This window comes from Helianthus annuus, chromosome 12, assembly GCF_002127325.2.
Source record: "Helianthus annuus cultivar XRQ/B chromosome 12, HanXRQr2.0-SUNRISE, whole genome shotgun sequence".
NCBI lineage: Eukaryota > Viridiplantae > Streptophyta > Magnoliopsida > Asterales > Asteraceae > Helianthus > Helianthus annuus.
In genome coordinates, this window is record NC_035444.2 from 22,670,213 (window position 1) to 22,686,404 (window position 16,192).

At 35.5% G+C, this 16,192-nt stretch overlaps 2 protein-coding genes across 2 annotated transcripts; both read right to left on the reverse strand.

The window, feature by feature from the left end:
- Positions 1–2,378: 2,378 nt before the first annotated feature.
- On the reverse strand, positions 2,379–4,401 carry LOC110894374 (zinc finger protein ZAT9). Its single transcript, XM_022141597.2, has one exon. The coding sequence runs from the start codon at positions 3,862–3,864 to the stop codon at positions 2,566–2,568; it is 1,299 nt and encodes a 432-aa protein (XP_021997289.1). The 5' UTR covers positions 3,865–4,401; the 3' UTR covers positions 2,379–2,565.
- Positions 4,402–12,983: 8,582 nt separating this feature from the next.
- LOC110894375 lies at positions 12,984–15,672 on the reverse strand. Its single transcript, XM_022141598.2, has 2 exons — positions 15,233–15,672; positions 12,984–14,531 (listed from the first exon to the last, which is right to left on the reverse strand). Exon 2 carries the CDS (start codon positions 14,523–14,525, stop codon positions 13,368–13,370), a length of 1,158 nt encoding a protein of 385 aa, XP_021997290.1. The 5' UTR covers positions 14,526–14,531; positions 15,233–15,672; the 3' UTR covers positions 12,984–13,367.
- Between the last annotated feature and the right edge of the window lie 520 nt (positions 15,673–16,192).

A 16,192-nucleotide genomic window follows, 5' to 3' on the forward strand; every position in this document is an offset into this window, starting at 1 on the left:
AAAATAAGTGGATTTAGCCAAAAAGACATATAGACAAGTTGGTGTACAAAAGCACAATACAAAATATATGGTGGGTGAGTAAAAAGATCAAAAGTGCATTCAAGTTTTTTGTGTAGATATTCTTTATAAGTAATCATTTTGTTTGTAAATTTGATGTATGTTATTTCCTTTTGTTAACCCCTCACTTACAAACTTCTATTGTAATGCAAGAAAAGCTAAAGTTGAAAAGTCAAGGTCCATGGACCCTCTTTGGGGACACTTTTGCATCACAATTTGTACATCCTGCTTTAGAATTAGTACCTTAAGAATACCTTTTGGTTAGGGTAGTTTAACTTTAACAAGACCCCCCCCCCCCCCCCTCAAAAACATTTGTCTATGATAATATAATTTAACAAATTAGATTATAATCTATTTATTTTAAGGTTTTGAATTTATCAATTGTAGCTCTAAAAGTCATTATCGTTCTAGGAACTATGCTTGCACCACGAGAATGAGTTGAACAACAGAAACAAATCGATGCATACATCTTTTTCCAAGTAAAAAAAGCTTCTGTAAGCATAAACGTCTTTGAAATAACACTTTTGAAAAAACTAAACTTAACGCCTTAAACGATATGTATCTAAGTTTGTCATTTTTTCCGTTAACAAACTATGACAAATATACAAGAAGCTAGACCATTGTAAGATTCTAAACTAATAACCTCTTAACATTACTAATTTTACATAACTCGTTTAGTATAAGAAAAAAAATCAGAATTACATAATAAGTATAAAAAAATCAGAAATAACAAAATTTCACATTAGTAGGGGCTATTTTGTAGTTATGGAATGGAAGTAAAAGCAATTCTGTGGGACCCATTTGTTTGCTATGTTCCAAAACAACTTCAAGAAAAAGTCCTACCTTTGGCTGCCTACCACACACACTAAGGTGGTGTTTGTTTTTTGGAAGAAGAGCTTCCTGGCCTCTTCTGTCTGCACCGTGCAGACGCGGGAAGAGGTTTAGGTGCTGTAGAGTGTTTGTTTTTTTTTTTTCGAGAAGTGCTTTTTACCTCTCCCCAACCTCTTCTTGGGGAAGAGATGAGACCTTAGCTTCTCCAAGCAGAGGTTTACCTCTTCTTGGCACCACCTCCACCTCCACCCCTGCTCTGCCACCACCACCCCTGCTCCGCCACCACCACCCCTGCTCCGCCACCACCACCCCTGCTCCGCCACCACCACCCCTGCTCCGCCACCACCACCTCCACCTCTGCAAACCCTAATCGACCACCACCTCCACCTCTGCAAACCCTAATCGACCTCTGCAACAAAACCCCAAATCGACCTCTGCAACAAAACCCTAATCGACCTCTGCAACAAAACCCCCTAAATCGATGGCGGTGATGATGATGGCGGTGGTGAAGTGGTGGTGATGATGGCGGTGGTGAAGATGACGGTGGTGAAGTGGTGGCGGTGGTGAAGATGGCGGCGGTGGTGAAGATGGCGGCGGTGGTGAAGACGGTGGCGGTGGTGAAGATGGCGGTGGTGATGATGACGGTGGTGAAGTGGTGGCGGTGGTGAAGATGGCGGTGGTAGAGAGAGTAGAGAGAGATCTGTGTGTGTTTGTGTGTGAAGAGGTTTTATATAAAAAAAAAAAACAAACCCTCTTCTTCTTGCAGACTGAAGACATTTTGTCCACCTCTTCTGCAGATGCCTGCAGATGTGGCTTGCAGCAGAAGAGGTTTTCCAGCAGAAAAAACAAACAGCACCTAAAACAGACAAAACCACCATATAAACACAGTCTACATCTTTTTTTAACGTCCAACATAAGAATTATCGGGTACTCCGTACGCGACACCCATTAGCCGAAAGATAGCCCGCGACAGCCCAACCTGCACGTACGGAGCCCCTAGCCCACCATGCCACCAGTTCCAGGGAAAATCCGACCCTGCACCCGCCCGAGGGCATGACAATGCAGAGCCGGTAAAACCCGGATGGATCAGGAATCGAACTTGAGACCTTTCGATCAGAAGTCTTCCCTCATTTCCATAACCACTGAGCTATAAGCCCAGGGTTAAACACGATGTACATCTAATACATGGAATCATGGTGCATTTTCAAAAAGTAAATCCTCATTATTCATAGCACTTACCACTAAAACAGATGTCACCAAATCCCAATATGAATGAACAAGTAAACCATATCAATATTCTTGAATTTAACTTTTCCTTTTTCTTGATATTTAGGCATAAATTCAAGATTTTGATGATTGAGGAAAAGTAAACCATATCAATATGAAAAAGAAGCATGACAATATCTTGAAATAACTACAACGGAAGTGAAGATATTTAGGAATAAATTCAAGAATTGGATGAAACAGAAACAGACAGAATAAACATCACAAGATCTTGAAAACACCTTAAACAAAAATGGGAATTTCACTTCATTGTTCTTGAGTAAATTGGAAAAAAAAAATGTCCAAAAGTTGAAAACAGTCTAAACAGTAAGATGAAAGATAGAACTCTCACCTCTCTTTGTCCTTTGATAAATAACCAAAACGAAACGAGCGCGGTTTGAATGGTTTACGACGCTAATCCTCTTCTGGAGCAGGGAGATTAAGATCAATCATATCTTTATACGTTGCAACCGCGTGTTCCATTGCTGCAATACGATCAATCCTATCTTCAGAACCATTCATGAAATGAGACCTTTTGTGACCCCCTAAAGCTTGCCCGGATTTAAACATCCTAAAACAAATCGGGCATTCGTGCCCTTTGTTCTTTTTTAGTTTCGTTTTCTTCTCGAATTTAGTCTTTTGATCGCGAGTAAATTCGGCCTCTGAACGGTTTCCACTTGGATTAAAAGCATTGTTCTTTTTGTGACATGGTCTATGTCCACCAAGCCCTTGAAATGAACTAAAAGTTTTGCTGCAATTCAAACATTCATACTTGTTTCTCTTATATGATTCCTCCTTGTCATCGTTTCGAATTTGTTTCTTTAACGAATTATCATACCCGAATTCCCTAAACAAATTCGTTCGAATTTCTTGTTTTTCCTCATACGACAAGTCTTTATAGTTGAAACCTTTCATTCCATTCCGAAGAAGCCCCTCAACCGAAACATCCGATTCCACTTTCTTGATTCCATTCCTACAATACCCGGAATTCGAATTCACAATCTCGAAGCTTTTGGTATCATTCCTATCCAAATTCCATTCCTTTCTACTGTTGTCTGAGGATTCCAAAACCGAATGAACACCGGCCCAATTAGTAGAATCCTTAGATAACATCATCAAACACATTGCTACATCCTCTTGTTCAAACTCATCAATTTCAGAAACAGATGAAGATCCATAATTATAATTGCTATAATTGCTATTGTTACTATGAGTATTGGTTAAAGAGAAAGAAGGTGGTTTTATCACCACTTTCTTGTACCTTTTCGATTTCGACCTTGTAACGCAAACTGGATCCTGCTGCTCGATTTCTTCGGCATCCGAATAACCATCGTTAGCCAACTTATCTTCATGATCAAGATTGTTACTAGTCCAAGAATGATCATACTCCTTGAAGCTCCTATCTTTCTCAGAATGAAAAGCCATATGACCACATAAAGCTTTCAAAGATTGGAACCCTTTGCCACATTGTTTACAAATTCTCTCATTTGGTAAAGGTAAAGTTGAAGATGAAGAAGATGCTCTCCAACTCTTTTTAGGGTTCTCTCTCAACCCATAAGAATTTGAGTTCAAATTATCATCTAATTCAACTGAATTAGCAGCAGCAGCAGCAAGTACATGAGACCTCATATGCCCACCTAATGATTTCCCACTTGGAAACCTTTTATCACACAACTTGCACTCAAATCTCACTTCATCATGATCTTCATCCATCTTGAATTGATGTCAAAATCCAATTTTGAAGAATACCCAATTCAGAAAATCAAAAAACAGAGGGACCCACTAAACAAAAGATCAGTTTAAGCTAACTACATTTGCTGATTTTTCACCCAACATCTTTAGGGCTCAAATCCCCAAAAATTCATCAAACTCAAAGATTCTTGAACTTCTTAAACTTATTAAACAATCAGATCAGTTTAACTGTTTAAAGACAGTTCAAGATCAACCCAAGAAAACAAGAAAGCAATACATGATAACAATTTCAACAAATCTTGAACCAAATTACACCAAGAAAGAGTGAAAACACACACACACACACAACACTCTGTTTTTTTTTTCCAATGCTGAAATGGGTCAAAATTGAAATGAAAATCTTGCAAAAAAGGTTAAATTTTTGGGCAATTAAGAGATGGGGAATTGAAAACAGACTGGACGACTGTTTCATATGTCTGTTTGTTTCTCTCTCTATATATTTTCTCTCTCTATATATATGAGTAATGAGTTGTAGACGGGGGAGAATTTCATGCATGGAAGCAAAGTACTAATAAGAGGGGGGTGAGGAGAGAGGGGTGGCACGTGTGATCAAGAGAGAGAAGTTCGTTGATTTGATCCGACGGTCAGTAATTTATAGAAGCAGAGGATTTATTGAGTGAACAACAATTTGTTCCGCTTTGTTGGGTATACAAAACAGAGTTTTCATTGTATTTATTGTTGTTAACAATAAATATAAAAGTTGTTAACTTTACTATCATAACTTTTAAACAATTAGTCTTATTTACTAGGTTAAAATAAGTAGTGGTTTGAATCTTACTCGAAAAAAGTTTGTTTGAAATCGTACTATATAATTTTGGAGCCAAGTCGAGCTGGCTCTGATAAATTTTAAGTTGAGGTCAACTCGTTTGTTGGTTTGCATAAGCTAAGTAGGTAAAAAACCTCACAATGGATCATCCATATTTGTAAAGAATATTCTTTATTTTTTTTAGTCATTCCATATGTGTGATAAGTATACAAAATCTTTAAGGTTTCAAAATATACGAGATGGAGTGAGTTTTATACAAGAGTCAGGCTTAAACATGAGTTTTGGTTTGTTAAGAGTTTTTTATTCGAGTAGGTTCATTTAGTTTTAAGCCTGAGCTTGAGCTGAAGATGGCAATAAGGCATGACTCGCTTGTTAAGAAGTGTTACAATTTTGAGCACATTAGAAAAGTGACACATAGGAAAAAAAACTTTTGGCTCTACCACTAGGATCAACTTGCTTTAAACTCAATATATGTGTGAGTAACTATTGAGAACTTCGATTTCTTCATCTTATGAACAATCATCTCGTTGGTTGTGTGAATAACTAAACCAATCAATCCATTGAAGTGTGTCATATATGATCTATCTTTTCAAAAAAATAATTTATTTAACTGTGTGAAAAATATAACCATGGTTGTTAATTCATTATTAATGCTAATCATAAACATAAAAAAAAAATTGTATGCATATACATCAAAAAAAGTTCCAACTCCTTGAGCAATATAAAAAATAAATTTGTGTTATTTCTTTATGAGAAATTAAAATTTTCTATTTTGGGACTACCCTGCAAGACTTATCGTACTTTTTTCCTTTAAACAGAAGGCTCATTGAGGACAAGGTGTCAGACAATGTAGTTTGGACTAACAGATGAGGTGTGGGTGAACCCTAGTATTCACGTGAGGTGTGTCAATCAAATAAATATGTTTTACTGATTAAAATTAAAAGAAAAAGAACTTTATTGATAATACATTTTTTAAGGATAATTTTTTTTAAACTCTGTTGTCTTTGATACTTGAACAAAGACATTCCCCTCTCAAGCATAAGTATTTAAAAGTTTTTCCTTTATCAATGGATCACCATCCTATTAGCTGATAATATATATGTTAGACACTTGTAAATTGATTAATTTTGGTGGAAGGTATTAGGTATAACTAGTGGAATTCCCGCGCTTCGCGGCGGGCTTGCGATCGGCATTGACTCGGTTCGTTAATGTATCAAAACCGTATCGGCTTGGTTCTTATAGCAACCAAAAGAGATACACCCAAAAGGATATCGGCGCGTGTTTTATATCGATCGAAAACTACAGAAACAAATACTAATACCGGTACCGATGTTTAGGTGGTCGTTAGTTCGGTCACTGGCACTTGTTATAACATATAGTATTAAAAATACTCTGTTGCCAATACAAACTTTATTTTTAATCAGTTTTGTGCCATCACGTCGTGAAAATCATAAAAACAAATACGCTAATAGTAACGATATAGTTCAAGTAGTATTGGTTCGGTTATTCACCATATAGAACAAAAAAATTCAACTGCATTTACCCATTTGATTAAATTTTTTATCGAACCGTAGGTTAAAATAAGCATGTTGCAACGGTGTATTCAAAATTTTATATTATGTTACTCAAATAATAAAAAAAAAGGTAAACAATGTAGCTGTACATAAATAACTCAACGAATTTTGAATCACCATGTCCAGAAAACCATAAAACCAAATACAACACCGGTATCGGTGTTCGTTCGAATAAAAATTTTATCGAATCGTAGATAAAAATAAACACGTCGTAATGATATATTCTAAAGTTCAGTAAACGTCATATTATATTACTCAAATAACGAAATGGGTAAACTTCTTATAAAACGTCATATTATATTGCTTAAATAAGGAAAGGGGTAAACTGCATCATTTTATGTTACTGTGTACGACTCGATTTTAAATAAAATTTATGTCTAAAGATAGATAAAAATAAGCACATCGTAATGGCGTACTCGGAATTTTATAAAACATCATAATGTTAAGTTATAAACAAAAACCTTAATCTATTTAAAAGGAATTAAAAATAAGTATACAAATAAAGAAAAAACAAAATAACTTTTGATGGACTCCACTAACAATTCAATTTAAAAGTAATTAAGAAAATATAAATTAAAATAAGGTACTATTAAAGTCCTTTCAAAATGTAAGGTATAAGAATTTTAGAGAGAGGCAAGGTAAAATAATCGTTTAGAAAACGTTTGGTCATCATCAAAGGTGTAGAAAATCGAAAAAACGAAATGAAACCAAATTAGTCGGTACAATCAAACCGGGAAAACCAGGCAATACAAAAATCTGACGTATTTTCTAAAAAATGATTTTTACGGTTAGGTTTAGTTTTTATAAAATCTGGTAAAAAAAACGAACCGAAAAGTTCTTAACTTTTATGTATCTTAAAATACTCTTTTCTCATACATTATGAAATAGTATAGATAGATAGATTTAATAATCTTCCAAATAGAATTATAAGTTAACCGGTGGGATTCTTAGCGCTACAAGGTAGAGATCCGGTCGGTATTGGTCGGTTTGTTATAATATCAACACTCGCTATAGCAAGTGACAGAGAAACCCAAAAATAAACTTGTGATATGACCAAAAGAATATCGATACTGTTTTTATGTTTAAGTTTAGTAAATTCATTTTTCAGATGACTACGTTAAAAAAATTGAAAAAAAATGGTTGAGCGAAAAGTAGTAATAGGTGATGACTATTTCGATGGTTGATCTTTAGCAATACCTACAAAATTTTATGAAATTTCCATATGACATGAGCTCATACCCCACTAGTTTCATATGACATTGATGGTGTTCATATGACTTTCGTCTATAAGACAATTCTATGTAGATTGTGATATCATAAATATGTCTATGTGGTTGTCAAGTCATGTTTCATAGTTTTCATTTTTCATATAAAAACCATTTACGTGTTCCATGCAGCTTTGTTTGCAACCACAAACTTCACATTGGTACCTGAATTAGTACCATGCAACTACAAAATGTAATACATCAAATTGGAATATTGTTGTGTGTAATATTCCTTCCTTTGTTGTGATATCTTTAGTTTTTGTCCTAATAGCTTTCATATTCGAAACACCTAACTCTTATCTCATTTGTAGCTCATCGAATTGATTTGATTGAAATTTAAGCACTTGATTCGATTTCATTAACAACACATGTCTCTTTAGGAGACTGCTCACATACCACTTCCAATACAGGCTCATTTACAAATCTTTTTTATGGTTTAGAATTTAGCCCCCTTTGAAATTAGTTTATTTGAGCCCAATAATAATTTGATTTTTTTTAAATAATAACAAAACATAACGAAATGACACATTTTTTCAAGCTCGAACAGGGTAAATGAATTCTCAAAGACGCCTCTGCAAAATAGCATCCTCTAATTGTTCTTAAGCAACATCACCCTCAACTAGTTCATGAGAAACATCAATACCTATGTAATCAACAACAATGCCATCAACATATACTTGACAAAATGTGGAACCCTCACCTTGTATTAAATTCATTTAATTGGTATAATTACTCTATGTGGTTATGTGACATCATATATATTAAGCAGTGTGATATATAAGTTTGACATTTAAAAAAACCTAGCTCTTGCGTTAGATAGCCAATTCAATAGACAATGAACTCATATGTGTCTAAAAATCAACAACATATTCTAGGGAAGTTCATATACAAGCCTCCATGATGTATATTCAATAGAAAAAATAATGGACAAAGAAAATTGGCAACAAAAAGGTTGTCAATTTCAAAATGGCTAAGATAAGACACAAAAGGACAAAGTAATGGAACAAAAAGCTTACAATAAATATGACTTTGATGGATGTGTCATATTTCCCCTACCAGAGGTCTAGTTGTTGTCTCAATTTCCCGATACAAAATCGTAAGGTTTCTTATGGAGATTGAAGAAGACAATGTTAGAGGGAAAAATAGATATCGGAGCATCGTAAGGTTTTCCTATGGAGATTGAAGATGACAATTTTAGAGGCAAAAAATAGATATCAAAGCAACTGACAATAGGGCAATAAGTGATAGTTGACCTACACTTAGATTATGGGGTATGGTGGGGCTTGGGTTGGGGCATTTGTTGACAAGTGGAATAAGAGCTCTCCCCACCACTCAAATCCACGCCTATGGGGTATGGGAGGGCTTGGGTTGGGGGCATGAGTTTGGTTTGGCCATTGAGAGCCCCCCACCTTACTAGCCCTACTAGCCCGCCCCACGCCCGGCTTCAAACCCACGCCAATAGGGCCACGCCCCAAACACAAGCCCCTAGGGTGGTGGCTTGGACGTTTTCAGCCAACCCACGCCCCAACCCAAGCCCCATACCCCATGACCTTAAATCGGCGACACAACAAAAATGGCGTGAAATGCCAACTTTAGTCTTATTTGCAACTCACGTGAAGTGATTGGACTTTAAAAATAAATATATATTCAAGATAAAGACCAAACATGTTAAGTTGTGAAAAAAAAAAAGTATATGCTAAGGGGACTCGGGGCACCCCCGTGATGGCCTTTGAGAACGCGTTATGGGAGATGGTAACACCGCCGCCGCTACAAGTTAAACGCGTTATATTGTTAACGCGTGCTGGCCATAACGCGTTGAAATTTTGAGTTTTATAGGGTATGACTTGTACATTGTGCATTAATACTTGTATATTGGAATCCCCATCACTAGTGATTCCACCCCTCCTACATTTCTATCACTAGTGATGGAAATTGGATTGATGACATGGCATTAGTTGATTGGATAGTGGGAGTGATGGAATCCATCACTAGTGATTCCACCCCTAGTCCCCTAAGCAATGACGTAACTAGCCTAAAAAGTTAGAGGTATCCTAACTTTTTTTAGGCTCAGTGGTATCCTTTATATAACGGAAACGGAGTTAAGACGTAATTTTACACTATGGAAATAGAGTTAAGGAGTACGAAGACGGGGTTGAGGCCCCTACTTTCACTCTAAGTCTGCCTCTGATGCTAAGTCGATAATTACTTAAAAGAAAGGACCAAATTTGTAATATGAATACACCATGACCGTATAACCATACCTGCAAAATAACTACTTCTTTGTTAAAAAAAAAAAAAAGAACGTTTGAATCTAGTTCCATATATGATACTCAAAATTATACTTCAAGAAAGTTAGAGAAAATATATAGTTTCCTCCATTATAAAAATTTATGATGAGGTTCATTGGGGAATACTAAAAAAATTGGGAACAGTGGGGAACTGACTCAAACGAATTTCAATTGGACTCATTCTAGCGGCGTTGGAACCGACTCGTCGAACCCTAACTAGGATCTCTTAACCTAAACCCTAAATCATAACCCCTAAACCCTAAATATATTAGGGTTTGGCTTTAGGGTTTAGGGTTTAGTTTTAGGGTTTAGCTTTAGGGTTTAGACTTTAGGGTTTAACTTTTAGGGTTTATAGTTTAGATTTTACGGTTTAACTTATGTTTTAGCCTTATTTTTTAGCTTTAGGGTTTAGAATTTAGGGGTTAGGATTTAGGGTTTAGAGTTAAGAGATCCTAGTTAAGGTTCGACGAGCCGGTTCCAATGCCGCTGAAATGAGTCCAATCGAAGTTCGTTTGAGTCGGTTCCCCACTATTCCACACTTTTATAGTGTTCCCCAATGAACCTTCCCCTATGATCCTATATTACTTTCTTTTCTTTTTGTATTTCCCCTTCCATCAAAATAGTGTATATATTAGTGAATCCAATATTAATCACAATAACACATTATAATTTCTACTTGGTTTAATACAAAGTACAACTTGAATCACATGAGACACGATGTATAACATCAACTTCCCTTTTTTGATATGAAATAAATATTTTATAAGACTACATGGTATGGTGATGGACCATCCTTGGAGGATGATCCGCCACGTAGGCGACACATCATAGTCCTCCCAATGATGGATCATCCTCCAAAACTAGGGGGCATGGGAGGATGGTCCTAGTCATCATCCTCCACCACTTTTATGTTTTTTTTTAATCTTCTATTTTTTTTTAACATTTAACAAATAAACTAACAAAAATATTCTATTATAATTAACCTAAAATAATAAAATGTACAACAATATAATTAAATATTCTATTATAATTGTCACTAATATTAAAAAATGATATAACCTAAAATAAAAAAAATTGTACAGCAAACAAACAAACAAAAGGTGCCCCACCATTTATTCCTCTCTCACAAAATGACAACCATCACCTTCCTCTCTCTACTATTTATTCCTCTCTCTTCCTCTCTCAAAACCCCGCCGGAAAACCTCACTGTGTCGCCGGTAAACCGCCGGAAACCTCACTAAAGCCTCCATTCACAAACAAACAAACAAACAAAAGGTGCCCCACCATTTGGATCGTCCTGGACGTCGGTATGTCGACGGTGAAGACGGGGACGAGATGAAGACGAAGAGGGCGGCATGGAGGTTGGATCGGCGACGGTAGGGGACGGTCCAAAGCCGATCCCCATACCGTATAGCCTAAGTATATGAATTGAGCTAAAAACGTGGTCTATTGGAGAGGTGCATAACCACCAAAAAGACGAAATATTAGCTATGATTCTCTAATCTTATAAATAATCAAATTTGTAAAAGTAGTTACCAATCGACCATTGGTTTAGATAGAAGGTGACTTCACTACACAATTAAAAAAACAAGACATTATATATGGTGCTTAAAATGATATATTTATGTAACAAGTCCCTAAAGGATAAGTCTAGGGAATTTTTTTTTTTTTTTTTTTTTTGAGTCTAAATTTCCACTTATTAGGGTAAAACTGGATCGAACTTTTCATTTTACATAAATGAGAAGATCGGTTTTGAAATGATATGAGATATTTCGAAGAATTTGTGATCAATTCTTTTAATGGTATAGCATACCATACATAGTCACCATTAGTGTTGGCAGTGTAATCATAATGTGTGATTAAAGTTTAATCCTAACATAAATAATAAATGAAACGAAAAATAATCATAGTGTGTGATTAAAGTTTAATCTCAACGTAAGTTTTGTAGCATAAACAAATTTAAGACTGTTTGTTAGCACGAACTAGACCGAACATTTATAACTTCTTTCAACCAAACCATTATGACTCAAATGGTCATGTTTGCACTCCAATGGGTCCATATAATACGATTATCATGGACCACCAATTCATAATTTTCTATTAATAGTTGGTCACTGAAAATGATGGACCAATAGCTGCTACGTTAACCATTATTTATTTGATAAATTAAGTAATGACTCCTTAAATGCAAAATCAACTTTAACTATAAAACTCTCAAAACCATATAAACATTGGTCATTGAAATTTTAACTATGATATACGAAGTGATTATGTAGAAGCTGTTTAGTGTTTACCCACCTTTTCTCTCTCGCTATATAACAAGCCCAATGTATGTTTATTTTCATGTGCAGCAGACAAAAGTTGAATGTCCTTATTTTCCATACAACCGAATAACACCTTCACAAAAGTGTTGTAGTCACATAAGGCCATTTCAAACATGTTCATGTGCTTATCATAAGGAGCATTCCCGTATGCTAGTTGACGTTTCATCGATATGCAAGTTTGTAATTACGTAAAACTCTTATTTCCATTTAGCATCCCTATCTTTTTGAAAATATTCAAAGTTCCTCTCTCCATATCACCCAACTATACGTAGGAAGTGCGAAAAACATCTCATCACCGTGTATATAGAAGTATCAAAAGAGTAATTTTGCATGAGACGTTCATGTGCTGCTTCATGATCTCTAAGAACAGGAACTCTTGAACATGCCGTATCTTCAACTTCATGTAACGATGCATGAACAATGGTAGCGAGAGTTTAAAAGTTACCAATACTCATCACAAAAGCTTAATCGTCTGAAATTTGTTGAAATTCTAAATAGATCCGTTAAATAAAAGCTCCAACTATTCACACACCCTTTTTACTCTCTCTCTCTATATATATATCTATGTATAGAAAGATAGAGGGGAGGGATGTGAATATTAACTCCATAATAAATTGCGGGTTGAAATTTAGAGAGAGAGAGAGAGAGATTGCAAAATAAAATGTTGAAATGATAGATACAGATTGGTTCTAAACAAAGTATTTTATTATAAAATATAACGGTCATATCACCAACAAAGACACACGGATCATCAAGACTAGACTACTATAACGAAATGAACATTAGTTTAGTCTTTTTAATATAAAGAACAAGTTTTAGAATATTCAACATTTTTTAAAAATACCTTTTAAGGTTGAAACGAATTAAATAACAGAGCCTTTTTATTATTGAATAGTACTTTTTAGATAAACTTACAAAAAATAAAAAGATTACATCAATTTGACATGGTGTGGTAACAAAAAGAAAACCCAAAAATGGCCTGGTAGAACCAATCAGGCCCAGATTTTTGGACCCTTTCTAGTTTTTGGTATACCTGGTCAAACAGTCGGGTTAGCGTAACATGTCGGATCGGGTCAGAAATAGACTGCTACCTTTTGCATCTTTTAAGACCAAGATACACCAAAGTAACGTATAAAAGATACCAACTCCATTTGAGAAGACAACAACATACATTTCCTATTACAAAATTAATGTACAGTGGAATGGAATTCTTTAACTTACCATGGCATGAACAAAATTGCATACTGTCAAGTACTTTTGCCTGAAGACCCGAATATCTCTTCGATCATGCTACACGTGGGCAACAGATCAACGCCTTTTGTTGAACCCATTGTCGAATATGGCGGGTCCCAATGCAAATACGATTCGGACTTTAACCCGACATTCTGTGCTACCACGGGCTTTTCCTTTTCTTGATCACTTTGACTTGTAACTTTGTTATCGTGTATATTACTTGACGGGCCTTCTTTAACTAATTTATTTTCTTTAACATTATCACCATCTTCTGATACAGAATCATGATCATGATCTCCATGGTCAACAAAATCTTCGTTTTCTGTTGACCCTCTTTTGGTTCCCCACCATTCATCATCATCACTGTCTATTGCCAACAATTGTGATCGATTTTGAATCGCACGTCTTCGGTAGATAAAAACGTTAAAATAGTAACTTACCAAATCATTTTTTGTTCGGGTCGGGAATTCGACGGAAAGCACCTCCCAGAACTTTTTACCGTGAGAAACGGGATTGGAGTAAATAATATCTTGAAAATGTTGTTCTTCGTCAGTCCAGTTACAAGCGACTTCCTCACCCATGGTGTTAAATCCCAGATTTACGAATTTCTCGAGTCCTAACGATTCTTTTAGATTCAACCGGGCTTCATTGACGTGTTGTTGCACACATCTAATAGAACCGTTATCCATGCATTCGCAATCTGTTTGGACAGTCACGGCCTCGTCCTCTTGATTGGAAATGACCAAAACGCCCGTCGAAATCTCGGTAATGTAATTTCTAGCTGAATCTGAATCGAATTTGGGAACATGAGCTTGATGGTCTGGTCCAATGGGGACTTCTTTTCTCGGTGAGCAATTTAATAAAGACGCGTATGTATCATCAAAATGAACCAGTGATCGCCTCGGCATGTTGAATTCAAAAAAATCCGAGAAAAGATTTGGGCAAAATGTGGGCCCGAGCCCAGGCTCAGGCGCCTCTTCACGATCAGTTATGCTGGAGACTGATGGTAAGGGAGCACTGATCTCAAACACGTTTTCAACCATAACATTTTGAGGTGGTTCAGGAGATTGTTTCTCTTCACCAAATGAAACAGGTTTATTCCCATTTTCAACATGCTTCGGGTACTTAACAAACTCTTGAAGGTTCTCGTCAAACGGACGTTTAGTTCCCATCACAACCTGCAACAGTTGAAAACAGTACAGTAAAATCAACAGAATGTGCAAAAAAAATATGAATCTCTGACTGTAATCTTTGTTAGCCTAAGTTTAGTATGCAATTATTTACATATGTTATGTATTAATTATTATGTGTGACATTATTTGTATAACCCTAAGTATTAGTATGAAATTATGTACATATGTCACACACAACATAAAGCTAGTAATTGTATGTATCATATACTTATTTGCATAACTGAAGTGTATATAACAAATCTACTGTGTTATAACTTTGTAAAAATATATATAATATTAAAAAATAAATTCATAACAAGTCCATATATGACACATCAATGAACCTCAATTTTCAATTCCAAACAAGTTGGCAAAGCTTGAGATTTCCGACCGGACCTAAAAATTTCTATAAAACCGGGGTCAGAAACGTATATACCCAAAAATTTCTATACGAAAACTACATATTCTCCACTACTAAGCGAAAAGTCCGGGGGGTCGGCTGCCCCTCCCGCCCTACTTAAGCTTCGCCGAATCAATCCATTATTCCTTCCTACATAATGTCATGTTTCCGGAGCTAAATTTCAAAAATAAAAAATAAAAAGACCAATTTTTTTTATTAAAATCAAACCCAAAGTATTAATTTGTGCTAAAATCGATAAATGTTAGAATAAAACTAAAACAGAATCAAAATTAACCAACAAACTTACCTAATCCCCCAACAAATTCACAGAACCAACGAACTTTCCCAAAAAGCGAGCGCTTCAAAAACCCTAGAATCTAAATTCTACAAATTCAATCACCAACGACACAAGAGTACATCACAAAGATTGACTAGAGTAATAGATTGGATGATAACAGGTCTGAATCTGGGAATCGAAGAACAAACCCTAACCCTAAATTGAGTGAGATCGATGCATGAATTAATGAAAATGCTTAATAAATTGATGAAGGATGATGAAATTGAAGGTGTAATAGATGATTTGGAGAGGTTGTATGAACGAATCTACAGTTATTGAAGCTTGATTTGAGAGATTTTGAGGAAGAAGATGATGACGAAAAGAGGAAATTGGATTCGGTTCGTGTTTATCTGAAACAGGAGAAGCGGTCTAGGTTGGAAAACCGGGTTCGGTGATATTACCACGGGCGACATAAGCCGTAAAACCATGTCATGTGTTCTTTCTCTCAATTTTTTTTTTTTTTTTTTTTTGTGAATCCCAAATTTTGTTAGTTATCTTAAAAAAAATCGATAACTTTTGTATTTAATGTTTTAAAATGTTATACGTTATGTCTTGCCCCTAACCTAGTTAACTTAGTGGGTTCAGAGAGATTACAACTTGTTTTGTTTTTGATCCCATCAACTCGGGCCTTTTATAAATTTTATTTCCTCAAAAGCTTTCGTTTAACTTTTATTTAATTTTTATCACTAACGGTACTTTACCCGTCACTTAGTATTAACGTGGTTTAATTAACAAACCCGTTTTCAGGGTGTTACAAAACTAAACTCCCCATCGATAATATGAAGTTCAAAACAACAACATACTCTCACAACATACCACTTTAGTCCAATGTGAACAAATTCACTAACTTAAATGATTAAACATTGAGAGTTTAATTTAATATGAATATGAATATGCATGAACCAATGTTATGAACGTGAAAGGCTAACC